This window comes from Odocoileus virginianus, chromosome 17 (genome assembly GCF_023699985.2).
Source record: "Odocoileus virginianus isolate 20LAN1187 ecotype Illinois chromosome 17, Ovbor_1.2, whole genome shotgun sequence".
In the NCBI taxonomy this organism is placed as follows: Eukaryota; Metazoa; Chordata; class Mammalia; order Artiodactyla; family Cervidae; genus Odocoileus; species Odocoileus virginianus.
The window spans coordinates 38,579,571-38,606,861 of record NC_069690.1 but is presented as its reverse complement, the minus strand read 5'-3'; the positions used below and the strand labels follow the sequence as shown (position 1 = coordinate 38,606,861).

General features: G+C 50.4%; 1 protein-coding gene and 1 non-coding gene across 6 annotated transcripts; both read left to right on the top strand.

Annotated features, from left to right (window-relative positions):
* The first annotated feature begins 3,963 nt into the window (after positions 1–3,963).
* On the top strand, positions 3,964–26,990 carry MED24 (mediator complex subunit 24). Of its 5 annotated transcripts, none has more exons than XM_020890078.2 (27): positions 3,964–4,040; positions 4,470–4,658; positions 4,746–4,828; positions 12,552–12,590; positions 12,924–12,997; positions 13,361–13,593; positions 13,740–13,796; positions 15,209–15,320; positions 15,475–15,625; positions 15,929–16,042; positions 16,501–16,548; positions 17,157–17,239; positions 17,547–17,633; positions 17,922–18,033; positions 18,510–18,652; positions 19,181–19,218; positions 19,659–19,741; positions 20,066–20,244; positions 20,360–20,459; positions 20,768–20,943; positions 23,540–23,804; positions 24,053–24,234; positions 24,398–24,488; positions 24,777–24,876; positions 25,759–25,839; positions 26,113–26,261; positions 26,429–26,990. In XM_020890078.2, exons 2-27 carry the CDS (start codon positions 4,529–4,531, stop codon positions 26,543–26,545), a joined length of 3,027 nt encoding a protein of 1,008 aa, XP_020745737.1. In that variant the 5' UTR covers positions 3,964–4,040; positions 4,470–4,528; the 3' UTR covers positions 26,546–26,990. The 5 variants fall into 5 exon arrangements, with proteins under 5 accessions (XP_020745737.1, XP_020745730.1, XP_020745739.1 ...); XM_020890071.2 differs by having other exon boundaries at positions 25,720–25,839; XM_020890074.2 differs by lacking the exon at positions 3,964–4,040 and adding an exon at positions 4,137–4,239 and having other exon boundaries at positions 25,720–25,839.
* Positions 19,476–19,579, top strand: LOC139039325 (small nucleolar RNA SNORD124). Its single transcript, XR_011492640.1, has one exon. It is a non-coding gene; the product is annotated as a small nucleolar RNA SNORD124 (small nucleolar RNA).
* Positions 26,991–27,291: the final 301 nt, after the last annotated feature.

Genomic DNA, 27,291 nt, shown 5'->3' with positions numbered 1-27,291 from the left:
TGCTGGAGGGTGTGGAGCGAGAAGTCATCCTTCAGGTGTTAGAGAGGAAACCACTCTGAGAGTGGTTCAGTGATTCAAAGGTTCAGATTCTGCCTTGCACTGTCCTGGCTGGCCTCTGTCTGGACCTCTCCTGGGGGCAGTGGGAAGATAGAGGCGGAAATGGGGGGGATCCAGGAGCTGTCCCTGAGGAGGGGACCACCTTGTAGTCTTCTCCATCCTCCCCTCCCCCAGATAGACAGAGAGTGGGGAGCTGAATGTGGGGACGGGTAAGGGGAGGGAACTTGTTTGGAGCCAGCTGTGTACAGAGTGTGGAGTGTGTGGGAACGACTTGCTTTCTTTCCCATCCACCTGCTGCCAATTAACTCCCCATAGTGGGGGGACCCAGGCAAGCTTCCAAAGAAAAATGTTCTTCCCTATAGAGAGAAGGGATGATGACACCCTTTGTGCCTTGCGTGCTTACCAAGTATTTCAGTTTCTCGGTTTAGACTTGCCACTTTTCCCTACACTTCTTTCCAGCCCAGATGAGGAGTGTTCCCATCTCCTTGGGTACCCACACCCTGATTCCTCACAGCATTTTACCCCACCGCAAGTCCCCACTCCTACCTAGTTCCTTCCTTTTCAGCTACTCCTTCAGTGCTGCCATGTTACTCTGCCTGGCTAGCTTTTTTATTTATTTATTTTTATTCATTTTTAATTTGAGGGTGCTGGGTCTTAGTTTCAGCACATGGGATCTTTACTTGCAGCTGTGGGATCTTTAGCTGGGGCATGCAAACTCTTAGTTGTGGCACGTGGGATCTAGTTTCTGGATTAGGGGTCAAACCCAGGCTCCCTGCATTGGAAGCAGAGTCTTAGCCACTGGACCACTAGGGAAGTTCTACCTGGCTGGCTGGCATTTACCTGCCCCTCTTCTCCAGCCAGTCCCCTTTCCCAGCCAGACCAGCCAGCAGAATGAGAAGCTTGGACCTTGGGGCTAAGAGGGTGGAAGTGAGAGCTCAGCTTCTATCGGTGCTGAGAGAGAAGAAACAGACAGCCCAGGAAAGTGGAGTAAGTAAGAGGGATATTTGAGAGGGGCTGTGTGTGGGAAGGGTTTCCTTCTACTCACAAAGAGGATGTTGGCATCTCTTCTCTCACCCACTGGAGGATTATCATGGAATCCCGGTCTTGTGGAGGGCAAGTCAGAGAGCCTACAGGGCCCTAGAAGCTATTCTGGTATGGAGGAAAGAGGTGGGATATGGAAAAGCAGTCTCTGAAATTGACACACTAGAGAGGACAAAGTAGAAAAACTGGAAATAGCCCTTACCCAGAACTAAGGGAATCCTTTTAGCAAATTCTTTGGCAGTCCAGTGGTTAGGACTCCATGTTTTCATTGCTGAGGGCCCAGGTTCAATCCCTGGTCAAGGAATTAAGATCTTGCAAGCTGTGTGGCACAGCCAAAATTAAAAAAAAAAAAAAAAAAAAAAGTGTCCTTTTAAACCCTTAGAAGTCCAGTCCTTGGGGAAACCCTGCCGAACCAAGAGAAAGAGCTGCTGGTGAGAGGTGGGGGACAGGGAAGGCAGATGTTCTCATGACAAAAGCCGCCTCTCTGCCACTGTAAAGTGGGGGAGGAGGAGCCCCTCCCCAGAGGTCTGCCAGCTTCCTGCCAGAAGGGGATGGTCTGAGTTCAGAATGCCACTCTGCTCAGGGCCCAGATATTCTCCACTCCCATGTGGACCAAGTCAGAAGCAGTCACAAGGTTGACAGCTTTTCTCTGAGAGGACAGTTTGGGCTCTGTGGGATGGGAGTGGAGCTGCAGGAGGCATGGATGTGTCAAGGTGGGGAGCTGGAAGCTGCAGTGACAGAAAAGGAATAAGAGGAGGGAGGCGGGTAAAGGTAGAGTTGGGGGCCTGGGAGAAGCAGGGAAGCCGGTTACATGAGAGACTGCTGAGGAAACAGGGTCTGTGGCAGCTTCAATGTGTGTGGCTGAGGGGAGTTTGGAGGTCAAGTGTGAGAAGTCTGGGTTCTCCCTCCTTCCTGCTTTGGAAGCTTTGGCTACACATATTTGGCAGCTGTTTTGTATAAACATTATTCCCCAGTGGTGTCGCTTGGGCAGGCACTAAAGGGAGCAGAATGGAGGGGGTTGTGGGTGGGTTATGGGGAAGAAGGAAGCTGAGAGCAGTCATGACCTTAGAGGGATGTGATCTGGGTCTCCTCCAGCTGCACTCTCTTCTTCAGAACAGGAGTTCTGGTCTCCCTGTTTAGACTATGCTCCAGACACCCAGGATCCTGTCATTTTTTGCCCCAAGAGCTGCAGGTTTGCTTCTAGAGCCTGAGGGGACTGCTCTTCCAGATTCATCCCTCTGAGAACTGAGTCTGACACTTAAAGGGTGACCAAAGAATGGTGACTGGGAAATATGGATGGAGCTTGGATTCATGGGTGGGGATCTGAGGTTCCCTGTGGTATGGGATGGAGGGCTGAAAATAGGGCTGGCAGGACACTGGCTTGTTCGGGTTGTAAATGTACTTCTGGTTGTAAATGTTAGTGGCGATCTATCCACAGGGCAGGACAGGGATGAGGGCTGTGTGCAGAGAGGCTCAGCCGTTCGAGTCAGAGGTGGGTAGCATTTACTTTTGGCTTCTCATTGGGGAAGTGGGGTTGGAGAAAGGCTAATACTCCAAACACTGGACATAATTACCTATAATGTGGTTCCGTAGGTTAAAGCAAAACATCATGTTTTTAAAGTAATTAATTTATGTTTGGCTGTGCTGGACCTTGGTTTCTGAGCGTAGGCGTTCTCTAGTTCAGATGAGCAGGGGGCTACTCTCTACTTGTGGTCTGTGGGCTTCTCACTTTGGTGGCTTTTCTTGTTGCAGAGCATGGGCTCTAGGGCCTGTGGGCTTCAGTGGTTGTGGCTCTTGGTCTCCAGAGCCTGGGCTCAGCATTTGTGACCCACAGGCTTAGTTGCTCCTCGGTAGGTGGAATCTTCCCGGATCAGGGCTAGAACCGTGTCCTCTGCATCGGTAGGCAGATTCTTAACCACTGGACCACCAGGGAAGTCTAATCATACTGCTTTTAATAAACATTTTTTAAAAAGGAATTTTAGTTTTAGATTTATAGGAAAAATATTGAAGAGAGAGAGGATTCCTATATACCCCACTTTCAATCCCTACCCCTTTAACCTCTTACTTAGTATGGTAGGTGTTACAATTAATGACTGACATTGATACATTATTATTAACTGACATTGATACATTATTATTAACTGAAGTCCGGGCTTTATTCAGATTGTTCAGTTTTCATCTAAGGTTCTTCTGTTTCAGGATCACATCCAGGATAGCAAGTTACATTTAGTCATCATGTCTCCTTAGGCCCTCTTGATTGTGACAGGTTCTTAGACTTATCTTTTTTTTTTTTTTTTTAGACTTTCCTTATCTTAGATTTCCTAAATCTCAGTTTCCTCCTTACTTCTCCCTTAGTCAAGCAGTTGGCTGTGCCAGGAGATTCTGAGAGAACTGTCAGATTTCAGGGTGAAGGGGTGGATGAGGTGTGTTCAAATGACAGAGACTCAGTGTCGCTTTGGAATATAGTTGTGGAAAGGAGAAGAATTCTGGTAAATCCGGGGGTTTCGGAGGGGAAAAAAAGCCAGGAAAGAGAAAACCTATGGATGAATATATGCCACACCCCTATTGTGCCTACTAACTAGCGGGCAATGAAAGGGTGTCAGGATTTGATTTAAGTGCTCGGTCGACAATGACGTTACTAGAAGAAACTTGATTGCAGTAGGCCTTTTGAGAGCCTTTCCCCCTAAGCCTCCTGAGTTTCCGAGATCCTCAGCTCCTACTCGTCTTTCCCTCAAGGAGAGAAACAATGCGGGCTGACTAGCTTCTCGCAGCTTCCGCGCTAGCTGAGTCCAAGGGACTGCAATTCCCAGAAGACATCGTGGTACGAGCGGTGTCTCGCTGCCTTCCTATTGGTTCATGTTTGTTACTGTCAGCCAATAGAGAGCTAGCTCTTTTATAAGTGCCAAAATGGCGACACCTAGGATCTAGAACTAGATTGTCCGGTAGGCTTAAATTTGGGGAGGTGATGGATGGAAAGGAAATAGGGAATTATAGTTTCAGGGTTGGGGAGGGTGGAGGAAATGGGGTGGGGGGAGAAATCTGGATTTGGGCTAGTAGTGGCTGAGGGACGCAGCCAGAGCTAAGGGCATATTTAGGCAACCGGAGCTGGCTTAACCCCTTACTGCCCATTTATTCTTTGTAGTAAGCCCCTTTGGTACCCTCTTCTTACTGCTCTTGTTTAAAGAATGGTTCAGGAGGGAATAGCCTAATAGGATCCCTGTTTTGCCCCTTTCCCCTTTTTTTCCTTTCTAATTCTATTTCCCTTTAATCTTCCTATATCGACTCCATTCCATTTAAGTCTGTGCTCCACCCCCCATCCCCCCATCCCCCCGCCCGGTTCTTTTCCTCAGAATCCCTTTCCCTTTCTCTAGCTTGATTTCTCCAACCTCAAGGCTGACCGCTACCGGCCCGGTCTCCTCAGAGTGAAATCATGAAGGTGGTGAACCTGAAGCAAGCCATTTTGCAAGCTTGGAAGGAGCGATGGAGTGACTACCAGTGGGCAGTCAACATGAAGAAATTCTTTCCCAAAGGAGCCACCTGGGACATTCTCAACCTAGCAGGTCTTAAGTGAAGTAGGAAGGAAGGATGGGAGGGCTAAACCCAGAAATGTTGTAACACTGAGTCTTCCTTTGTCATTCTCCTTGCAGAAGCACTATTGGAGCAGGCCATGATTGGACCTTCCCCCAATCCTCTCATCCTGTCTTACCTGAAGTATGCCATTAGTTCCCAGGTAAACTCTTCTGCCTATTCCAGACAGGGTTTGAAGGTGAAAGGCTTGGAATACAGTTGTCAGCTCAGATTTTCTAGGTGAATTTGTTTGAACACATCATTTCTCTGAGCCTCAGTTTTCTTGTGAAAATAATAATACTCCATTGGTTATGATGAATATTACATTAATTTACTCTATCAATAAATATTCACATATGCCCTGGGGATTTAGCTGTGAACAAGGTCTAATCCCAGCACACAGGTATTTAGTGAGTAATATAGGCATGTGAATAAGCAGTCAATCACAGGATGGGATTATGATATAGGACAGAGTACTATGGGAGTGCATGGGAGGGATACCTAATACCAGCTTGAGCAACCAGGGAGGAAGTGATGTTTAAACCAAGACTTGAGTGTTGAGTGGGAATTAGCCAAAGAGATTGATGAGAGTGTACAAAGCAGAGAGAAAAGAATAGGCAACAGTTGGGAGACAAACATCACATGATATTTAGGAACTGAAAATGACGTGATATGGCTAGAGTAGGGTAGGGCTTCCCTGGTGGCTCAGTGTAAATAATCTGCCTGCCAAAGCAAGAGACACCGGTTCAATCCCTGGGTCATGAAGATCCTCTGGAGAAGGAAATGGCAGCCCACTCCAACATTGTTGCCTGGGAAATCCCATGGACAGAGAAGCCTGGCGGGCTACAGTCTATGGGGTCCCAAAAGAGTTGGAACACCACTTAGCAACTAAACAGTAACAATGGCTAGAGTAGCAATTTTGGCCTTAGGACATTTTATACTCTTAAAAATTGAGACTCCTGCAGAGCTTTTGTTTATATGTATTATATCTATTCATATTTAACACTTTAGAAATTAAAACAAAAAATTGAAAAAATACTTAGTATTTAAAAGTAACAAAAAGTAAACCCATTGTATATTAATATATGTAACGTTTTAATGAAAAAGTAACCATATTTTCCAAAACAAAAATGAGTGAGGAAAGTAGCATTGTTTTACATGTTTGCAGATCTCTTTAATTCTGGCTTAATAGATTGCAGCTGAATTCTCATAGCTGCTTCTGCATTCAGTTGTTGCAATAGGCTGTTTCAGATGAAGAAAATCTGGCCTTGCACATCAGATATTTAGCTTGAAAAAGGAAGAATATTTTAATAAGCCTTTCATTTCTGAAAGGCTTATTAAAATATTCTTCCCTTTCAATTAACCTTGAGTTTTAGTAACTGTGTCTACCTATGTCACTAACATCCAAAATAAGATAGACCCATTTCCATTCTCCCAGAAAGTTTCCTTGTGCCCTTTCTAGTCCATCTTCCTGTAACCACTAAATGTTTTCTATTCAGTTCAGTTCAGTCGCTCAGTCGTGTCTGACTCTTTGCGACCCCATGGACTGCAGCACGCCAGGCCTCCCTGTCCATCACCAACTCCCCACGTTTACTCAAACTCAGGTCCACTGAGTTGGTGATGCCATTCAGCCGTCTCATCCTCTGTCGTCCCTGTCTTCTCTCACCTTCGATCTTTCCCAGCATCAGGATCTTTTCAGAGAAGTCAGTTCTTCACATCTGGTGGCCAAAGTATTGGAGTTTCAGCTTCAGCATCTTTTTCTATACCCATAGATTAATATTGCCTAAATTTGGATTTCATAGAAATGAACTCGTATTTAGTATTAACTCTTAATGCTCTGTCTTCTTTTAACATAAATGTTGAGCTTTATGTTGTTGTATATGTCAGTAGTTCATCCTTTTTTAAATTTGCTGAGTAGTATTCCTCAGTTGGCACGTAGTTCTTATGCTTCCTTTTTCCTCTTGGCATCAAGTCTCATTTCCATGTTAGCACATATTCATCTACTTCGTTGTTTTTTTTTGGCTGCGCTGGGTCTTCGTTGTGGCGCACTGACTTTCTCTAGTTTTGGCTCTCAGGCTTCTCTAATTGCAGAGCACAGGCTCTCAAGTACTGTGACTCAGTAGTTGCAGGCTCTCTAGTTGTGGTTCATGGGCTCCCCTTGGCTTGTGGGATCTCAGTTCTCCAGCCAGGGATCAAACCTGTGTCTCCTCCATTGGAAGGCAGACTCGACCACTGGACTACTAGGGAAGTCCCTACCTTGTTCTTTTTAACTGCTGCATACTGTTCCATATATACTTAATTTAGGTTGTTTTGAATTTTTTACCATTATAATCAGTGTTTCCTTGAATGTTCTTATACTTAACCTCTCTGCATATCTGGCACTGTTTCCCTAGAATAGATACACAGAGATGGAGTTGCTGGTTTGAAGAGTGCACATGTGTTAAATTATAATAGATCCTGCAAATTGCCCTCAAAAGATGATTCTGTCAGTTTACACCTGCTCCCTAGTGCTTGAGAGTATTTCTCCACACCTTTTCCAGCATTGAATCTTTTAACATCTTTTTAACATTTCCAGAGAGACAAAAAATTACAACATATTATAAGATGTATATCCACGATTGTGATGATGAGTATATTTTTTCATATGCTTATTGGCTCTTTGTATACATTCTGTGAATTACTTAACGAATTTTGTTTGCCCATTTTTCTATCATTAGTTTGTTTTCTTTATTTTTTAAGTAAGAATTTTGTGTATGTACATAAGTGGTAAGTCGCTTTAGTCATATTTGACTCTTTACAACCCCATGGACTGTAGCCCACCAGGCTCCTCGGTCCATGGGATTTCACGGGCAAGAATACTAGAGTGGGTTGCCATTTCCTTCTCCAGGGAACCTTCCTGACCCAGGGTTCGAACCTGCATCTCCTGCTTGGCAGGCACATTCTTTACCACTGAGAAACCTGGGAAGCCCATAAATCACATACCATACATTTTGTACATTTAAAGTGTCCAGTTCACTGATTCTTAGTATATTTAGAATTGTGCAACCATTACCACAGTAAACTCAGACCATTTTTATCACCCTAAGAATTCTTACTGATTTTTGTGTCTTTTAATATTTTGTATCTTGTAATTGTTGTCTGTTATTTATGTTTTAAATTTTCTTTCTATCAGTTTTTAAACTTGTTTTCTTTTCTCAGCATGCAGAATTTTATTTATATTTTTTGTGAGGAGTGCAGTGCCACGTGGCTTACAGGATCTTATTTCCCCAAACAGGAGTTAAACCCAGGCCCTTGGCAGTGAAAGTAGAGAGTCCTAACCACTGGACCACCAGGGTGTTCCCTAGAATTTTAAAAATGTGTTTGTTTTCAGATTTAATTGCCTTTTTTCCTCTATATGACTTCTGTCTTTCATAAGGGCTTCCCTACTCCAAGGATCAAAATATAATCTTTCATTTCTGCCAACACTTCACTTTGTTTAACCCATTTAGAATTTATTCTGATATGAGGAAGAGATCCAAATTTATTTTTCTGAATAGATAGACAATTAGCTTAACTTTAATTGAATAAGCCATTCTTTTTTATATCTTAAATTCTCTGATAGATGAGTCTATCTCTTGACATTCTAGTGTATTTCATTAACATATTTGTCTTTTCTTGGACTATTGCTTTACTATTTTAATTACTATACCTTTGAAGCATTTTTGATTCTTGTTAGGCAAGTATTCCCTTAGTTGTTTTATTTTTCAAAAATTTCTTGGCTGTTTTCAGGCATTTTTCTTTTCCAGTCAGATTTTAAAATCAAGTTAAATTCTTAAAAAAGCCTATTGCATTTTGATTGGAGTTTCCTCGACTTTGTGGATTTGGGGAATTTGTAGGTTAATTTTGGAGAGATCACTCCGGTTGTAGTTTGAAGAATGAGCTGGAGGGAGGTAAGACAGAAGGCAGAGAGACAGTTTAGTGTGGCTTTTTTTTTTCTTCTTCTGTAAAGGACCAGATAGTAAATACTTTCAGCTTAGCTGGCCGTATGGTCTCTGTTACCACTGTTCTATCATTATTGCTCAGAAGCACATACTGGTGACATATAAATACATGGATGAGGCTGTGCCCTGACATAACTTTATTTACCAAAAAAAGGTGATGAACCAGATTTAGCTTGCAAGCTGTCATTTTCCAGCCCCTGATTTCTGCTGTTGCAGTGATTTAGGTAAAAGATGATACTGGCTTAAACTTGAGAAGTGGCAGCAGAAAAAAAAAGATAAATTTAGGAACAATTTAGAAAGTGGTACTGAGAGGGTTTGGTGATTAATTGGATGAAGGGTGTGCAGGAGAGGAAGAAGTCAAGGCTAGTGTCTCAGTTTCTGATGCGGATATCAGATGGCTGATGGGATCTCAGGGAGACAGTGGGAGAAGAGCAGGACCATTTTCAGGGTTTGGTTGCAGGTAAGGTTGGAGATGCCTTATTTGATTCTGACCTCATTTCACGGAAGGTGCCTGTGTGGGTTGTCCAGGAGTAGACATTCAGTACACAGTTGAACATCAGTGTTGGAGACGCGGAAGGAGAGGTTGATGCTGGAGTGGCAGTTTAGGAGTTGTCAGCTGCAGGTGATAATTGAAGCTTTGGGCATGGATGAGATTTACCCAGAGAGAGCATGCAGAGGGAACAAAGAAGTGACCCAAGCCATATTTCTGAGGAACCAGTCACATTTCAGGAACATACATAAGAAAATAACTCCTCATAGGAATGTTCAAAGAAGGGACCAGTGAGGAACGAAGGAAAGCAAGAAGGTGTGATATTAAGAAAAGCCCAGGGGGACTTCCCTAGCGGTCCAGTGGTTAAGACTCCGAGCTTCCGTTCCAGGGGGTGCAGGTTCGATCCCTAGTTGGGGAACTGAGATCCCACATGCTGTGCAGTGTGGCCAAGAAAATATAAAAAAAGAAAGAAAAAAAGAAAAGCCCAGGGAGGAGAGGATTGAAGGATGAGGAGGTGTTCCCCAGTGTGAGATGCTGCTGAGAGGTCAGTGAGATCAGAACTGAGAAGTATCTATGGGATTTGACAACAAGTTTGTTGATGAGCTTAATGAGAGATTCACGCAGTGGTGATAAGGACAGAAGTGATTGGAGTGGGTCACATTGAGAATGGAAGCTGGGGAGGTAGAGGGTCGAGAACCCTTATGATTGAAGAGAGTGTGGTGGTTAATTGGAAGTGTAGGGTCTGTGGGAGGTTCTTGTAAAAATAGAAGAATCTTGAGATATGTAAACTGATGGGAAAGGCAAGAGAGGGTGGAGGCTGAAGTACCAGTGAGTGAGAAATAAATATATTTGAAAGACCTCCCTGACTTAAAAAGTGCAGTGCAAAATTAGTAATTTATTCTCCCCTCAGAGTCAAGAGGCTCTTTGGTCCAGTGCTACTTAGGAGCAGTTGAGGGCATAGAATGTGAAGAGAGAGGGGATTAGAGAGCAGCTGCAGGGTCCCTTTGGGCTGGCCAGGTGTGCTCTGGGCCTTGTAGATGGGCTCCAGTCTTGGGGGCTGGTGGTAGGTTAGAGCTTCTGTGTTGATAGATATATTAGGACTGGGATAGGTTATAAGTCCTGCTGTGAAAAACAGTTCACCATGTGGGAAGTATTTTTAGGTCTCTGAAGTAGCAAGGCTCTCTTGATACTGTTAGCAGAAATTTACCGAACAGAATTCTCAATTTGGAGATTATAAATTCACAGTAACTGATGGCATCCCTTAAACGTACAGATTTGGGGGTTTCCTCTTGTAGTTTGGGGTCAGTTTCCAGTGGGAATGTCCAGCTCCCCCTTCAGGTCGGTATCCAGCAAGGTTCAGTTCACTGCCAAGCTCTTGCTATGGGGACATCAGTTATAAATAAACAAACACTCGCCTGGAACGTTACAGTCATCCTGCCCAGGCAGGCTCCCAACTTTCTGGCCACTGTCAGACACCAACTATGGCTTCACAGCAGGACCCGCTGAGAGTGGCACTAAACACTAATTTGTGTATTTAAGTCCTCTGTGTGTTGTGCTCCTCTTTATCCAAGAATACTGGTTAAAAAATGTCTGAACGGAGAGCAGTCTGTTCACGTGATGGAGAAATTATACATGGAAGGCATTGCCAAGCATGTAAAATTCACCATACTGAGTCACTGAGGGTGACTTAGCTTTCTTTTAAATCTTTGGAAATTTTTCTTCCTCTATGAGGCAGGTGATTAGCCTGACAGTTTCTATCATTGTATTCTGCTTTTTATTTTGATATATTTTGCCACTGATTTTGAGTGTAGAGTTGGAACTATTTTCTGTAGTCTTATTCATATTTGATCAGCATGCTGTAATTATTATTATTATTTTTTTTATAATTTTTTTTAAAAAATATGACAACTTAAAAGCTCCTGGTAAAGTTTGGTTTCATTCAGGCCAGATTATTTCTTTTGAACTACATCTCTGATATTATAATGGTGATAAGTAGGTTTTACTAATAGAAAATTGTGTTAAGGTAAAAGTTTTTTTTAGAATGCTAGTTACTAGAATTCGTCAATCAAAAGCAATAAAAACTTCCTGAGGACCTACTATGTCATAGTCCTAGGGCTAAGTTCTGGGGAAACATAAATTTAACACTGTTTCTATTCTCAGGGAGCTCACTGTTCAGGTGGCATTTAGCAAAATATGCCTTGCAGTTATGTTAAATGAGATTCTTTGGTCAGTAAGTTGGAAAAATATTGCTTGTATCACCTCCAGTGATCTTAGAGATTTTCACTGTGTACAAGTTACATTAATGGGTAAGAGGAGTACTACAGCAAAGAAAGCTCTTTACTGAAAGAATCCTTTACTTTAAAGATAGCTCTTTGTGTATGTTTATTTCAGAGTTTCTCAGATTCGTTTCATGCAGAAGCTCTGTGTATGTGTGTGCATGTATAAAATTTCCTTAACATCTTAAGGACCCTTTGGAGCAACATCTCCCAATAGAGCTTTCTACAATGATAAAAATATTCTACCGAGTGCAGCCAAATAAATAAATAAAAATACTAAAAAAAATGTTCTATATCTGCACTGTCCAGTACAGTAGCCACTAGCCCCATGTGGCTGATGAGCACCTGAAATGAGGCTAGTATGACTAAGGACCTGAATCTGTAATGTTACTTAACTAATTTAAACTTAAACAGCCATGTGTGGCTGGCTGGTGGCTTCCCTGTTGGACAGTGCAGCTTTGGAAGCTACTTTGGGAAATATTGCTCTGAGGGTGTGTTTTTATGTATTCGTTCTGCAGACATTGTAGAATGAAGACACGTAGACGGTCTTCAAGGAGCTTCTAGTTTGGTGGGGTAGCAGGTGTCCACGGTGTCATGATGGGTCTAAAGGGATTGCTTAGAGCACTCAAGGGAGGATTTCAGCTTTGGGTGGTGTCCCAGAGGCGTCCTAGAGAATGCGTGTGTGTAATGAAATCCACTACCGATTTCAAAGTGTAAATGCTACCTGTTCACTGTGGGAACAGTTTGTATGTCTCCAGTTTTTGTCCAAATAAAATCACTCTTGGTAGGAGTAGTAGCAGTATCATGACCTCACGTGTTTCCATTCTTCTGCCCACCAGCAATCAAACCTTGTGCTGTGTGGTGAACAGTGAGTGGCAGGAGGGCATGAAACATGACCCCTTTGAATCCCCCAAATGATCTTCTTGGTGCATTTATGCTGGTGCTGTCCGTCACAGTGAGTTTGACAGAAGCAGGGATGGGCACAATGCCTGGTGTTACTGCCTGTCTTTGGGGCTTTTGGAAGGCCTCTTGAAGGGGTTGAGATTTCCAGATAGCTGCAGCAACTTTAAGTGTCAATGTTTGTTCCTCTCGATTGCACATACCCGTTGTCTGAACTTTATCTTTCTTCTTTCCCTCCAGATGGTGTCCTACTCCTCCGTTCTCACAGCTATCAGCAAGGTACGACCACAGCCACTCACAGCCTGGGTTGGGGGGCGGGGGACAGAGATACGGTGACATATGGGGCCCCACCTCCTTGACTGCTCTGATCATGTGACCTCTGGGGCTGGGCCGTGAGCACAGCGTACCTCTGGCTGGCATGGCCGCCTTCCATTAGAGAGTGGGGGCTGGCAATTAGGAGCCAATTTCCAACACTGAAAGGATGCCGAGTGTGGATCTTATGGTTGGAGGAAAGATGAGCAGGGCTCCTGAAGGTGCCAGCTGCCTCATGTGGGAGACAGAGATGTGGGGTGACCGGGATACTCCATCGCATCGCCTCTGTTCTCTCCACAGTTTGATGACTTTTCCCGGGACCTGTGTGTTCAGGCTTTGCTGGATATCATGGACATGTTTTGTGACCGACTGAGGTAATGGCAGGAGCGAGGGGCTTGCAACCTTCCAGCATCATCTGAGTGTAAAGGAGAAGCTCCTGGCATGCAGGCTCAAACCATCTCTGTGGGTTCCCACACTTCTCCCCCACTTGCTCTTCGCACCCACCCATCCCCATCTTTTCTACTTACTCTCTTAGGGCTAAAATGCCTCTGCTCTATTTGGAGTAGCTCATTTGAAATCTTACCCAGTGGAAGTCGACAGGGCAGTCTTCCCCAGGACTTTGCTAGCTTCCCAAGTCTCTTCCCTAGTAAGGGAGGGCCAGGCACTCTGGGGAACATGGGTGTGGGTCGTATTTCAGCCTTTGGAGCGGAGACAGATTTTGCATCCTTTCCTGGTAGCTGTCATGGCAAAGCGGAGGAGTGCATCGGGCTGTGCCGGGCCCTGCTCAGCGCCCTCCACTGGCTGCTGCGCTGTACTGCAGCCTCTGCAGAGCGGCTCCGGGAGGGGCTGGAGGCTGGCACCCCAGCAGCCGGAGAGAAGCAGCTTGCTATGTGCCTGCAACGCCTGGAGAAGACTCTCAGCAGCACCAAGAACCGGGCCCTGCTCCATATCGCCAAACTGGAGGAGGCCTGTATGTCCCCTGGTTCCTTGAGCCCCACCCGCCACCACTCCCATAGCCGCCGGGTCTTTAACTGAGAGGGGAGAGGCAGGATGCCATCCCACTTTTTTCCAGGAGGATCTGAAATCATCCCACTTCCTTTTTTTTCTCCCCATAAGCATTGCATACATCCCAGGGACTTGGGCAGGGTGGCACCCGAGCCAATCAACCAACAGGTATTTACTGAGCATTATTGTATGCCCAGCACTGTGCCAGGTGCTGGGGGTGGGGGGCGGGGGGCTACCAAAGGAGCATGTGGCAGGGTCCCTGCCCTCAACGAGCATACCTGCTAGTGGGGAGCAAGGCTAGTATCTAGTATACGTGGAAAAAATGAGCAGACAAGCACACCATCCATCCTTGTGTTTGTCTTCATGTTACTCATCCTCTGAAAGCAAATGATGTTTGTGTTCGAGTGTTGCCTAAAAGATCCCTTTAAATGTGGTACCGGTCTGCTGTCGGGCCTGTTGTGCCATTTGCCTCTCAACTCAAGTGCAGATGTTAAATCCTGGAACCCTCCAGAGCCTGGGGATCAGACAGATCACCTGGTGGGAGGGAAGACAGGTATTGCTGGACATGGGGCCCAGAGACCACAGTCTTGCTGATGAGGCTTGGGATCACGGAAGGAACTCTTGTTCTTTGTAATGAGAGTGCTGGAATGGGTTACACCCAGATAGATCTTTAGGACCTGGTTGAAGAACTGGTTCTAGGATTCGTGTATTTATCACTTCTGAAAATACGGTTTATTGCCTGTGAGAAGTCCAGAAAGATGATCACTATGAAAAAATGGGCTCTGTGGACGGTTTCTTATCTATCGTGAGCACTTGATGAATGTTTATTGGCTGAAAAATGAATGAATTTTTGACTTAATTTTATTGGCTCTCAGGTCTTATCTTTTTCTTCTCCCCCCCCCCCCCCCATGCTACATGGAGGTTAATGGGCTAGTTGGTGCCATTATTCTTCATTTGACCCTCTGAAAGTGTTAATTAGGATAAATGACTTACAATTAAGTGCTAAACTATACAGTGTAGATCATGAGTTCAGGCATTTAGGAGTAGGATATCAGTGGGTTGGACCAGTTGGGTAAATTGTTAAAAGAGCTGGGGCTTGAACAGTGACTTAAAGGACAGTGAGAGTATGAGAGGCAGAGGTGAGTGGAGGGGCCCAGCGAGAGCAAAGGCCCAGATAGGGAGCGGCTGAACACAGAGGCTGTTTAGGAATCCAGCCTGACTGGGGTGGAGAGCAGTAGCCACTTGCAAGGCTGGCCCACTCTTGAAATGACTCGGGGCCACCTTCTTGTTACGGCCACTGGACTTCTCTCTGTCACTGCCTGTGTTCTGTTGTGCCTCGTCTCTGAAGTCAGCTGCAAGGGACCCCTCAAAGTCGGGCCTCTGGGAATCGTTTCTGGTGGTTTCATCATTAGTGCTCACCCGCCCTTCTGGAAACAGTGCATGCTGCCCTCAGGTCCCCAGCCTCCATGCCATCCTTAGGGGAAGCCTCCCCATGTGGTTCTGTGGGCCCTGGGGTTTGGGACCAGTCTCTCCCTGTCCTCGGGTTCCCATCCTCCTCCGCATTTCCTTCTCTCTGCCAGCCTCCTGGACGGCCATCGAGCATTGTCTCTTGAAGCTTGGAGAGATCCTGGCCAATCTCAGCAACCCCCAGCTCCGGAGCCAGGCTGAGCAGTGTGGCACGCTCATTAGGAGGTACCGGCGCTAGGGGTGACCCTGGGGAAGGGAGGGAGGGAAGGCCGCGGGGGTGGGAGGGCAGACGTGGCCCCTGGCCCCCACCCCTCTGTTCTCACCGCCTCGCCAACTCTGCCTTGCTCCCTGCACCTGTCCCCTGTATCTGTCCCCTCAGCATCCCCACCATGCTGTCCATGCACTCTGAGCAGCTGCACAAGACTGGCTTCCCTACAGTCCACGCAGTGGTCCTGCTCGAGGGCACCATGAACCTGACCGGCGAGACGCAGCCCCTGGTGGAGCAGCTGATGATGGTGAAACGCATGCAGGTGGGAGGCCAGGGTGGTTCTCTGTCCCCACAGCAGGCCGGCCACGCGGAGCAGGAGGGAGGATTCTTCTGGTCTTCACTGGGAGATACAGGGTTTCTCCTGCTTTGCGGTGGGTGATGGATCCCAGGCCTGGTGGTTCTGTCAGGTGGAGTGGCTCTGCCATCTCACCTACCATCCCTGGTTCTTGCTTAGAAGTCAAGGAGGTGTCTCTGCTGCCTGGCTCTGACCTGCCGGATCCCCAAGGGTCAGGAGACGGGGTGGGATGGGCACCCTCTTCTTGCTCACCCTCGGGTCTTCCCACAGCATATCCCCACCCCGCTCTTTGTTCTGGAGATCTGGAAAGCCTGCTTTGTGGGGCTCATCGAGTCTCCTGAGGGCACAGGGGAGCTCAAGTGGACAGCTTTCACCTTCCTCAAGGTACCTGGGCTATGGGAGCCACTGTTGGGACGGTTCTCAGGAGGGGCGGGAACCCCCTGGACCTTTGCCCCAGGTTTCTCCCCTCCAGCTTCATGCCTAGCTTGCCCGGTCCCCCCCCATTATCCAAAAGCCCCAAGGCTCTTCGGTCCGCTTGGCAGGCCTTTTCCGTGTCTTGGCACACAGCTGCCATGAGAGCAGTCCTCAGCCATGTTGGCGCGGGGCAGCTCTGGGAGCCCACTTTCACAAAGGGCACTTCCTCACTGAGCCATGGGAGCGAGGCTCCTGGGCTCTGAGGCTGAGCGCCGGCGTGTCTCATCTGGCTCTTAGAATGCTGTCACTCCCAGGGCAGGAACGGCCCTGACTCCACCCAGAGCAGGGGGACTGAGGGAGTGTGCCTTTCGTTCTGGGTGAGAGAGAGGAGATTGAGCTTCCTGTTTTTCTCCCACCTCGCCCTTCAGATTCCACAGGTTTTGGTGAAGTTGAAGAAATACTCCCATGGGGACAAGGTGAGTGAAAGAAATTAGATGGCGGGACTTTCCTGGTTGTCCAGCAGCTAAGATTCCACACTTACAATGCAGGGGGCCTGGGTTCAGTCCCCGGTCAGGGAACTAGATTCTGTAACTAAGAGTGTGCATGCATAACTAAAGATCCCATGTGCTGCGTCTAAGACCCGGCGCAGTCAAATAAGAAAAAAAAAAGAAAAAAGAAATGGGGAGTGGGCATGGGGACAGGTGAATCCTTGGTTTTGCTCTGGAGAAAAGGGCCAGGGAAGGGTCACGTGGCCCGAGCTGGGCAGCAGTGCATTCTTGTGAGGGGCTGGGCTGGAGGCGGGGCCATCCCTGAGCTTCTGTGCATCCACGCACAGAAGGCAGCCAGGCTGCTCTGGAGATGAGGGTGCCCGAGATGCCCAGGGCCAGAGTCCCAGGGCCAGGGTGCAGGACAGTGATGCCCCATACTATTCCCGTTGGGTCGCTGGAGGCCAGCGGTGGGTACAGCCGACTTGTTGGCTGCTGTACCCAGCAGTGTGTCCTTGTGAGCCTACAGTGCAGGCCGTGGGCGGAGCGGAGGACCTGGACGCCAGATGGCAGTTTCTGGCTTTACTTTACTCTGGCAGGACTTTACTGAGGATGTCAATACAGCTTTCGAGTTCCTGCTGAAGCTCACACCGTTGCTGGACAAAGCTGACCAGCGCTGCAAGTACGAGGCCCCCTGCTCACCTGGCTTGACTGGAAGGAGTTCTGGCTCTCCCCCTGCCCTCTGTGCCCGTCAGTACCAGGGGACCGTCTGCTTGTCCGTTCCCCTTGGCAGGGGCAGGAGGCAGCCACTCCATGGTTGCCGAATGCCCGAGCCCCTCTGCCTTCCCTCAGGCGCTCACAGTGTTCTTCCTCCTAAACAAAGGAGGATGTCAGGCAGGGCCTCATTTCCCACCCCCACCACCCAATAATCCCTGCAACAGGCCCCAGGGATGTTGTATCCCATCCCCCATCATCTTTTTCCCTCACAGCTGTGACTGTACAAATTTCCTACTGCAAGAATGTAGCAAGCAGGGGCTTCTGTCTGAGGCCAGTATGAACAACCTAATGGCCAAGCGGTAAGTGGGCACTCCCCGGGCTGGCCCATGGGCCCCTTGACCACCTGCCTCGGTTCCAGCCTGGGCCGCTGGATGCCTTTTCTCTCTTGTCTAGAGTTTGAGTGTGGGTGACAGGAACCATGCCTAGGGTTGCCAGGAACAAGAGACACTGATTTCTGCAGACCAGGGTTTTGCACTGTTAGGGTTTTAACTCTCACCTTCCTTTGCTTCTGGACTGGACTAGGGTATGTGTCAGGAATTCATCTCTGTTCCTCTTACCTTCTCTGGACCAACTGGTCCTGACTACAGCAAAGCAGATCGGGAGCATGCCCCTCAGCTGAAGTCAGATGAAAATGCCAACATCCAGCCCAACCCTGGACTGATCCTCCGCGCGGAGCCTACAGTCACCAACATCCTGAAAGTGAGCTCGCCCATCTCTGACCCCCAGGGTCAGCCCTTCCCTCCTTCCAGGTTCCCTCTACTGCCAGATGGGTAGACAGGCTCCAGACCTCTCCCTCTCCTATTTTCTTTGGAAGCCGAGAAAGGGGGAATGTGAGGGAAGTGCCCTGGAAATGAGTGTGTGTTGAACATTGCCAGTCAGCCTGGTGCTGTGGTGGGTGCTTTGCTTGCTTATGTGGAAACAGTGCCGAGTCTCCCAGCAGAGAGACCCCAGTCTGGCTCCCACTGACCCCACTGCCCTCACCCCAGTCTAGTTGAGAAGGGTGGATCCGAGAGCAGAGGATTCAGGGAACAGATTTCCAGCTTGGAGTCAGTTGTAGGGTAAATTGCAGGTCGTGGTCTCCCATAGAATGGAGACAGGCAGAGAGAGAAACTGTAGCTAGGCTGTATCTGGGAAGTTCAGTGTTCTCCAGGACTGGTGTCCTGTCTTGTCCCCAGACGATGGATGCAGACCACTCCAAATCCCCGGAGGGGCTGCTGGGCGTCCTGGGCCACATGCTGTCCGGGAAGAGCCTGGACTTGCTGCTGGCTGCTGCTGCTGCCACTGGGAAGCTGAAGTCTTTCGCCCGGAAATTCATCAAGTAAGGAAGGTCGAGCCCCTGACCAGGGTCTGGGAGGCATGTCCAAAGGAGGAGAGGGCAGAAGAAGGGCAAGGCACTGGAGGCTCTGTCTCCCTAGAGATGCCAGGGCAGAGCATCCTGGCTGGAGACTGGGCAAGGGCTGGGTTTCTAAAGTGAAGAGTGTTTTGCTTTTCAGCCAAGGCTGGTGCGGAGGAGGTGTTTGGTGAGGCGTCGAGGTGTTGAACAGTGGATGGGGAGAGATTGCTTTCATACCCACTTATTAATAAGAGGCTCTCACATTCTGCTGACCTTTTGGATTGACCTGGAATTTGATGTATAGAACATGGCTCCATTCAGCGAGCAGTTCTCTAGGGCTTGGAATCTTTTAAAAATAGAAAGAGTTCTTGTTTCTGTAGCAGTGATGTTCCGTTTAAGTTGAACCCACAATTCAGACTCCAGTGATCGCCTCTGAGTGGGCAGAGCCCCCGACCCCAGCCGCTGCTCAGCCCTGACCCTGGTTGATGCCACCTGTCTCCATTTTTTCCACAGTTTGAATGAATTCACGACACACCGCAGCGAAGAGAGCAGTAAGTCAGCTCTGCACACTGCAGACCCGGGGGCGCTGAAGGAGGGGTGTGGGGGAGAGAACAGGGGAGGAAGAGGATGCCCTTGCTTATCCTGGGGAGGCTGTGTGCTCCCCTGGGGATGACTGACTGGAGCTTTTGGGGAGCCTCAAAAGAGGGTCATGCTGGGAAGAGCATTCTTCCCAGACCACCGTCTGTCTCTCTCCATCAGCATGATGAGTTGGTCAGGTGTTGCGGGGGAAGGAGGGTTTAGGAGTCTTTGGTTCCAAGGAAGGGATGATGTTCCAATTGAAACTCAAGAAAAGGATTCTGAGCCTTAGAGCTTTGAAGGAGCCACTCGTTCCCTGACCTTCCTTGAGGTAGTTCCTGAGCCCCTGGCAACCCAGCCAAGGCCTTCGGGCCCCTGCCTGAGGCTGCGGGGTCAGCCTTCTCATCCTTCACAGCCAAGGCGGCCTCGGTTCGAGCCTTGCTCTTTGACATCTCCTTCCTCATGCTGTGCCACGTGGCCCAGACCTATGGCTCAGAGGTGAGTGAGGGGGAGCGGTCAGCATTGGGGCACCAAGTGGATACAAAGGAGACAGAAACAACCGATAACATTTCCCGCCTCACCCTTGCCCCACATCTGCGTCCCAGGCCAGTTGGTGCTCCTGGCTGCAAAAAATCAGGTGCCAGCGCGCAGTCGGCAGATGCCCCCTGGTCGTGTCCCGAGTCCTTCAGTGCCGCACACGCCACCAGGTGGCGGCAGAGCCCCGTCTTCCTCCCTCAGACCAGTCAGTCCCCCGCTCTTCAGGCCCGAGCGGGCAGGGCCCCGGGTACAGGCTGCTGCGCCCCCCGCCCCCTCCTCTCTCAGGTGATCCTGTCTGAGTCCAGCGCAGGCGGAGAGGTGTTCTTCTTTGAGACCTGGATGCAGACGTGCATGCCCGAGGAGGGCAAAATCCTGAACCCAGATCACCCTTGCTTCCGGCCCGACTCCACCAAGGTGGAGTCCCTGGTTGCTCTGCTCAACAACTCCTCGGAGATAAAGCTGGTGTCAGTGGCTGGGCGCCCGCTCCCGGGGTGAGGGGGGGCAGGCTTGGACCCCCTCCCTCAGCCCCACCACGTCCCCCACCCCCGTGGTGTTTCCTCCTGTCCCACCCCCGTGTAGGCAGATGAAGTGGCACGAAGCCTGTCTCAACATTTCGGCGGCCATCCTGGAAATCCTCAACGCCTGGGAGAATGGGGTGCTAGCCTTTGAGTCCATCCAGGTAGCCCCCCTTTTCAGCAGCCTTCCCTCTCCCTAAGGCACAGACAGTCTTTAGTAGTTTGCTACATTTCATAAAAACAAAAAGACCCTTCCTCCAGGAGCCCTTGTGTGGGTATTGGTCTCCCCTATAGTCATAGTCTTAGCTACCTCCCCTCACCAGGTGACTTTAGGGAAATCAAACTTGTGGTGAAAAGAGGCGTGGACGTGGCCCCGGACCCCACTGCGTTGCTAAGTTGTTCACGGAGGCCGGGGCAAGTGATGGCCAGGGAGGGGGCGGGAGGCCCCAGTCACTCTTTCTCCCTCCCCCAGAAAATCACGGATAATATCAAGGGGAAGGTATGCAGTCTGGCAGTGTGCGCCGTGGCTTGGCTCGTGGCCCACGTGCGGATGCTGGGACTGGACGAGCGTGAGAAGTCGCTGCAGATGATCCGCCAGCTGGCAGGGCCACTGTACAGCGAGAACACCCTGCAGTTCTACAATGAGAGGTCAGCGGCCCGTCCCCTGCCTTCTCCAGCTCTGCAGGTCTGCGTGAGAAGCCAGCCCCTCCAGTAACCACTCTTCCTCCTCTTCTCTCGCCCTCTTTTTGAAGATCCTCTGTTTATTTACTTAGGCTGCACTGAACACCTTGGGTCTTCATTGCTGTGCACGGGCTTTCTCCAGTGGCGGCGAGCGGGCGCCACTCTCGTTGTGGTGTGTGGGCCTCTCATGGCGGTAGCTTCTCTTGTTGTGACACACACGGGCTTAGTTGCTCACGACATGTGGACCCTTCCCACACTAGGGATCAAACCCGTGTCCCCTGCACGGGCAGGTGGATTCTTAACCACTGCACCACCAGGGAAGCTCCCCCTCTCCTCATACCTCCCCAGACATGCCGCTCGCCTGCTCACGCATATTCTCAATCACATCTTCACTCACTGACTCAGTAGTGCTTGTGTGTGTCTTTGTGCCGGGCGTGTTTACAATCCAGCATGCGGTGTGTGTGTGCCGATCTCCAGACCCCAAGCGACCAGGATTCCTGCCCTCAGAGAGCTCGAGTCCTGGGGGACTCACTGGTGGGAACAGTGCTTATCTTAGCTCTGTCCCTCTCTCGGAACTGTGGAGCCCCTCTGTAGTGTTTACAGGCTGTGGGCCTGTCCACCCCTTCCCTACCCTGCCCCCACCCCATCTTCTGTGATTTCTTCTTCCCTGGACTTTTCAGAGACTTGGAAGACCTCCCTAGCAACTTCAGCTATGTTGAGTTCAGCGGGGTGTGGGTTTGTTTACCCATCCAATAAGGTTTTTTAAAACATTGTGGTAGGGAGCAGTCTCAGAGCTATCTGAGATACTGCCTCCCAGGCAGCAGTCCTCATTTTGCCCCAAATAAAACTTAACTCAAAACTCAAAAAAGAAAACAAAACATTGTGGTAAAAAAAATGCATAATCCAAAATTTACCACCTCAACCATTTTTAAGATAACAGTTCAGTATTTTTTTTTTCTGACTGTGCTGAGCCTTCGTCGTTGCACACGGGCTTTCTCTAGTTGTGCTGAGCTGGGACTGCTCTTCATTGCAGTACATGGGCTTCTCATCGTGGTGGCCTCTCGTTGCGGAGTGTGGGCTATATAGGGTGCTTGGGCTCAGCAGTTGTGACTCTCAGGCCCTAGAGTCTGTAGGCTTCAGTAGTTGTGGCGCACAGGCTTTGTTGCTCTGAGACATGTGGAATCTTCCCAGCCCAATGATTGAACCTGTGTTCCCTGTACCAGCAGGTGGATTCTCCACTGTACCACCAGGTCCAGAGGTACAGTTCAGTAGTGTGTTAATAAGTATATTCACATTGTTGTGGAGCATCTCTAGAATGTTTTCATCTTGTAACTCTGAACCTGGACCAACAACAACCCTTCCTGTCCTTCCTCCAGCCCCTGGAACCATTAAACAACATCCCTTCCTGCCCTTCCCCAAGCACCTGGCAACCACCATCCTAGCTTCTGTTTCTGTGAATTTGACTACTTTAGATCCCCCATATAAGTGAAATCATATCATGTTTATCTTTTGGTGGCGGGCTTATCTCACTTTGTGTATGTTCCTCAGAATTCAACGACATCATCCATGTGTCAGGACTTTCTTGCTTTTTTAAGGCTGGATGATATTCCATTGTATGTATATGTTACATTTTGCTTATCTGTTCCTCAGCTGATGGACACATGGATTTCTTCCACTTCTTGGCTGTTGTGACTAGTGCTGCTATGAATGTGGGCATGCATCAAACCTTAAGTTATGAGTGATGACCCACAAGGTAGCCATCAGAATGTCTTTTAAGCGAAAAAATATAAACTCTGAACTGACATGAGATCGGAAGGATCTTTTCCCCTGGCACCTACTCTGTTCCTCGCCTCCTTCCACTAATCAGGGAGTGTTTTCTCTGATATAATCCATTCTGAGCACCCTGACTGCTGTCTGGGAAATCTGTGGCTCCATCCTGCAGGTGGGAAAAGCGGCTATGAGAGTCATGGTGACTTTCCCGCCCCACAGTGTTCCCTGAACAGTTAGCTCTCAGGCCTGCATTCACCATCAGAGACTCCTGTCATGAGGAAATTCCTGGATGTACTTATATTTGCCCAGCTACCAAGGGCCGGGAAGAGTCTTTTGGGGCAGCCCTTGGGTTCCTGTCCTGGAAGTAACAGTTTACTTTGGGAGGAAGCCAAGGCCGGGTGGGGAACCCCCCAAGCACTCAGCCTAGAGGGAAGTGATTGTATTTATCAATATTGACGCCAGAGGATTGGCAGGCCTGGGCCTGGAGGGTAGGGGAAGTTGGAGGGAGAGACAGAGAGAGAGAAAAAGTATGACTATATAGCTGAAATGACCTAAGAAGCAAGTGCCCTACCGACCCTCCACAGGCTCCGTGCTGGCACAGAGCTGGTGGGGTCACCTCTGCTCGGGATTTGCAACTTCCTCTTGTCCCCTCCCTCCCTCTGCACAGAATGGGGCTGATTGCCTGGTTCCTGGTTCTGTAAGCCTAATCCTGGGAGGAGTGGGGCCTGGATGTTTCCGCCCCAACTCCCACCCCGGCTGTTGAACCTGCTGGCCCTCCCTCCCTCCCCCCCAGGGTGGTGATCATGAGCTCCATCCTGGAGCACATGTGTGCGGACGTGCTGCAGCAGACTGCCACGCAGATTAAGTTCCCCTCCACGGGCATGGACACCATGCCCTACTGGAACCTGCTGCCCCCCAAGCGGCCCATCAAGGAGGTGCTGACGGACATATTTGCTAAGGTGCTGGAGAAGGGATGGGTGGACAGCCGCTCCATCCACATCTTTGACACCCTGCTGCACATGGGCGGTGTCTACTGGTTCTGCAACAACCTGATTAAGGTACGGGAGTGCTGGGGGTGGGCTCTGGGCGCAGGCATCCTCAGACTGCCAGAGACAGGCCTGATGGGGCTGAGCTGGGTCTGCTTGTCTGGCTCCCCAGCCTGGCGAATCCCAGCTCGAGAAGGCTCCTTGGGCTCCAGAGGCCGGTCCTCGCCTGGGGCGCTCCTGGGTTCTGAGGGGAGCGGTGGGGTGTCACTGCCCCGTGTTGAGGGTCCCCAGCTCCTGGGTCCCCCTCCTCTGCCCCCCAGGAGCTGCTGAAGGAGACGCGGAAGGAGTACACGCTGCGTGCGGTGGAGCTGCTCTACTCCATCTTCTGTCTGGACATGCAGCAGGCGGCCCTGGTCCTGCTGGGCCACATCCTGCCGGGCCTGCTCACCGACTCCTCCAAGTGGCACAGCCTCATGGACCCCCCTGGCACCGCTCTCGCCAAGTAGGGTTCCGTACGGAGCCTCCAGTCCCCCAGCCCGGTGTCGGGCGCCCTGCCTGGGCCCTGCCCCGGAAGCTGGACTGTGGGGAAGCCCTGTTGGTGGGGCCTGGTCTGCGGGCACTGAAGCCCCCTTTGATTCCCCCCTTCTCCTGGACCCCTTTGCCAGGCTGGCCGTCTGGTGTGCCCTGAGTTCCTACTCCTCCCACAAGGGGCAGGCGTCCTCCCGCCAAAAGAAGAGACACCGGGAAGACATCGAGGTAGGAGGGCACCCCTTCCCGTTCCCTTGCCCGCAGACGTGCGCTGAGCCTTTCTTTAAGAGGCGCCTTCCTGGGCACAGGCAGCAAGGCATGGCCGCTGCCCCTGGGCCACTGTGTGGGGAGGGTCTCTCCCTAGGGTGGTGGGAGGGTGGGGAGAGGGACTGTGCCCCCCGGGAGTTACTGCCTGTGGCCTGTGGGGACTTGACTCCCAGCTGAGTTCCAGCCCCCTCTCTCATCCTGGGAGATGTGGGGGTGCAGGGGTGGTGATGTGACTCCCCTGCCCCCCAGGATTACATCAGCCTCTTCCCCTTGGACGACATGCAGCCCTCGAAGCTGATGCGCCTGCTGAGCTCCAATGAGGAAGATGCAAATATCCTTTCAAGTCCCAGTGAGTGTGTGGACAGGGCCAGGCAGCAGCTTTCTTTCTGGGAGCTCCCTCCTGCAGAGAGCCGCTCTGTTCTGGCCCCAGCATCCCTCTGGCTGGCCCGAGGGGGCGTGGTAGGCGTTTGCCCCCCTCTGTCCCCTACGGCTGCTCGGTTTCCTGCCCTGGAGACGCTGGAGGTGGCTGTGATCTCTCCCTCAGGGTTGGAGCTCTGCTACCCAGATCCCAGCCCAGCCCAGGGTGCACAGCTGGCCCCTCCCCACCCCTCACCCCAGTGAGTTCACTGCCTCAGGCACAGACTGTGCCCTTGACTCACAGCCCTGACCTTTCTTCCCCTGAAATGGGCCCTGAAGCCCGGAGTAGGCCTGGGCTGGGACAGGACTGCTCCCCTCTCTTCCTGTCAGGAGGACAGCCCCCCCACCTGCTTCCCTAGGGGTGTCCTGTGGCATTTAGTTTTTCCTGTTTCCAGAGGTTTCTCCTGAGCCTGGGGCTTCTTCTGGGGCCTTGAGGGATTGGGGACTAGTGTGCTTGAGCAGAGGAAAGATGAAGGGTCTGCCACCCACAGACCCCTTGGCTAGTTGCTTGGCTAGTGACCCTTGGCTAGTAGTTTAGCAAATCTTAGTCTCTGCTTCTTTGTAAAATGGAGATGTGAGGATTTAGTGGTTTCACCTGTGTACAGCCTGCAGGTTGGTACCTAGTGGTGCTCACCATCGTCAGTTCTTCTCTCTTATCTGCTTGTGGGGGTGTCTGTATTTGGGCCCCATGTGGCTGGACCCAAGGACCTTCTCCACATGGGCCCGCCACTCCTGAGGGTGAGAGCTTCCCCTGGGACACTGGTTTTGATTACAGGAGGCCGTTTCCTCTATGCTCCCGCATTTGTCCCAACAGCCGACCGGTCCATGAGCAGCTCCCTGTCGGCCTCCCAGCTCCACACGGTCAACATGAGAGATCCGCTGAACCGAGTCCTGGGTGCGCCCTCCCACCCCGGCTCCCGAACCTCATCTCCTATGCTTCCTTCCCTTCCTCACCTCTGGCCCATCTCCCCTGACCGCCAGCTCTCCTCTCTCCCCCAGGCCCCCATCGAGTCCTTCTCTGGCTCGCCCTCAGCTTTCTTAAGTACTTTTTCTTTCTGATGTCCCCATTTTGGGGACACCCTTGGCACTTCTTTCTTCTCCCAGAATCTGACCTCTTCCCAAGCCCTTCTCATGGAATTCTTCTCCTTCCCACCTCTTTTCTACATAGCCAACCTGTTCCTGCTTATTTCCTCCATCCTGGGCTCTCGAACCGCCGGCCCCCACACGCAGTTTGTTCAGTGGTTCATGGAGGAGTGCGTGGACTGCCTGGAGCAGGGCAGCCGCGGCAGCATCCTGCAGTTCATGCCCTTTACCACCGTGAGTACCCCCTAACCCCCGCCCCCGGGCCCCAGCCGGCCCCCTCTAGCTCAGAGCGGGTCAGCAAGCCTCAGGAGAGCTCAGGGTCCAGTGGCCAGTAGGGAGGGGCTTCTTCCCCCAGACATCACGCCCACCACCACCCCGCTTAGCTCCTGTCTGTCTGACAGGTATCGGAACTGGTGAAGGTGTCGGCCATGTCTAGCCCCAAGGTGGTTCTGGCCATCACGGACCTCAGCCTGCCCCTGGGCCGCCAGGTGGCCGCCAAAGCCATCGCCGCCCTCTGAGGGGCTTGGAGTGGCCACGGGGGCTGGCGGGAGGGTTCCCTCCCCGTGCGCCTCAGAAGGGAACGTGCAGCGCGATGAGCCATCGTTGCTCACATCCACATGATGTAACCTCCCTTGGTCAGTTTCCAGATCTTTCCCCCTGCTCCTGACTTCTGACCTCTAAGACGGCTCCCAGTTTCTTTCATAATTTCCTCTCCCCACTGCCAGTACCTTATGTTCATGAGCAGCCTGGTTCCTTAACTCAGAGCAGGCTCACTTCAACAACCCCCACCTCACCCCCACCACCTGCTCGTCCTTCCAGGAGTGGATTTACCTCCGAGGAACTTCACGGGTGTCGGGGGTGTGTGTGTGTGTATATATATAAATATGTATGTATGTTTTTTTTACACGAGGTGTGTTTACCTCCTCTCAGTTGTAAATAAAGGCCTCATGGATCCCTTTAGAACCATCGGTGCCCGTGTCTGACGTGGGCGGAGAGCACTGTCTTCTTGGCACCCGTGCGGTCTGGTGGTAGAGCAGGCAGGCGAGGTGTTCAGGGGAGGGCTAGGCTCAGCTTCCCGTGTTTGTCCGCTCAGTAGGGGCAGGGCAGGGCACGGGAGCAGCTTCCCTTCCTCATACCTGCCAGCTGTCTCCCCCTGCTCGCAAAGTCAGATTTACTCTGAAAAGGGAGAGGTTTTGGCTGAGGGCCCCGCTGGTGCTGGGGTAGGGTGTCTTGTTCGTTCCGATGTTTCCCAGCCCTTCCAAGC

Bases quoted from the DNA above. Each gene is read 5' to 3' on its own strand.
- MED24 (XM_020890071.2), top strand. From the start codon at position 4,529: ATGAAGGTGGTGAACCTGAAGCAAGCCATTTTGCAAGCTTGGAAGGAG. The intron at 12,591-12,923 runs GTACGACCACAG...TTCTCTCCACAG, and splicing joins TTCTCACAGCTATCAGCAAG to TTTGATGACTTTTCCCGGGA. The intron at 15,626-15,928 runs GTGGGAGGCCAG...GTCTTCCCACAG, and splicing joins TGATGGTGAAACGCATGCAG to CATATCCCCACCCCGCTCTT.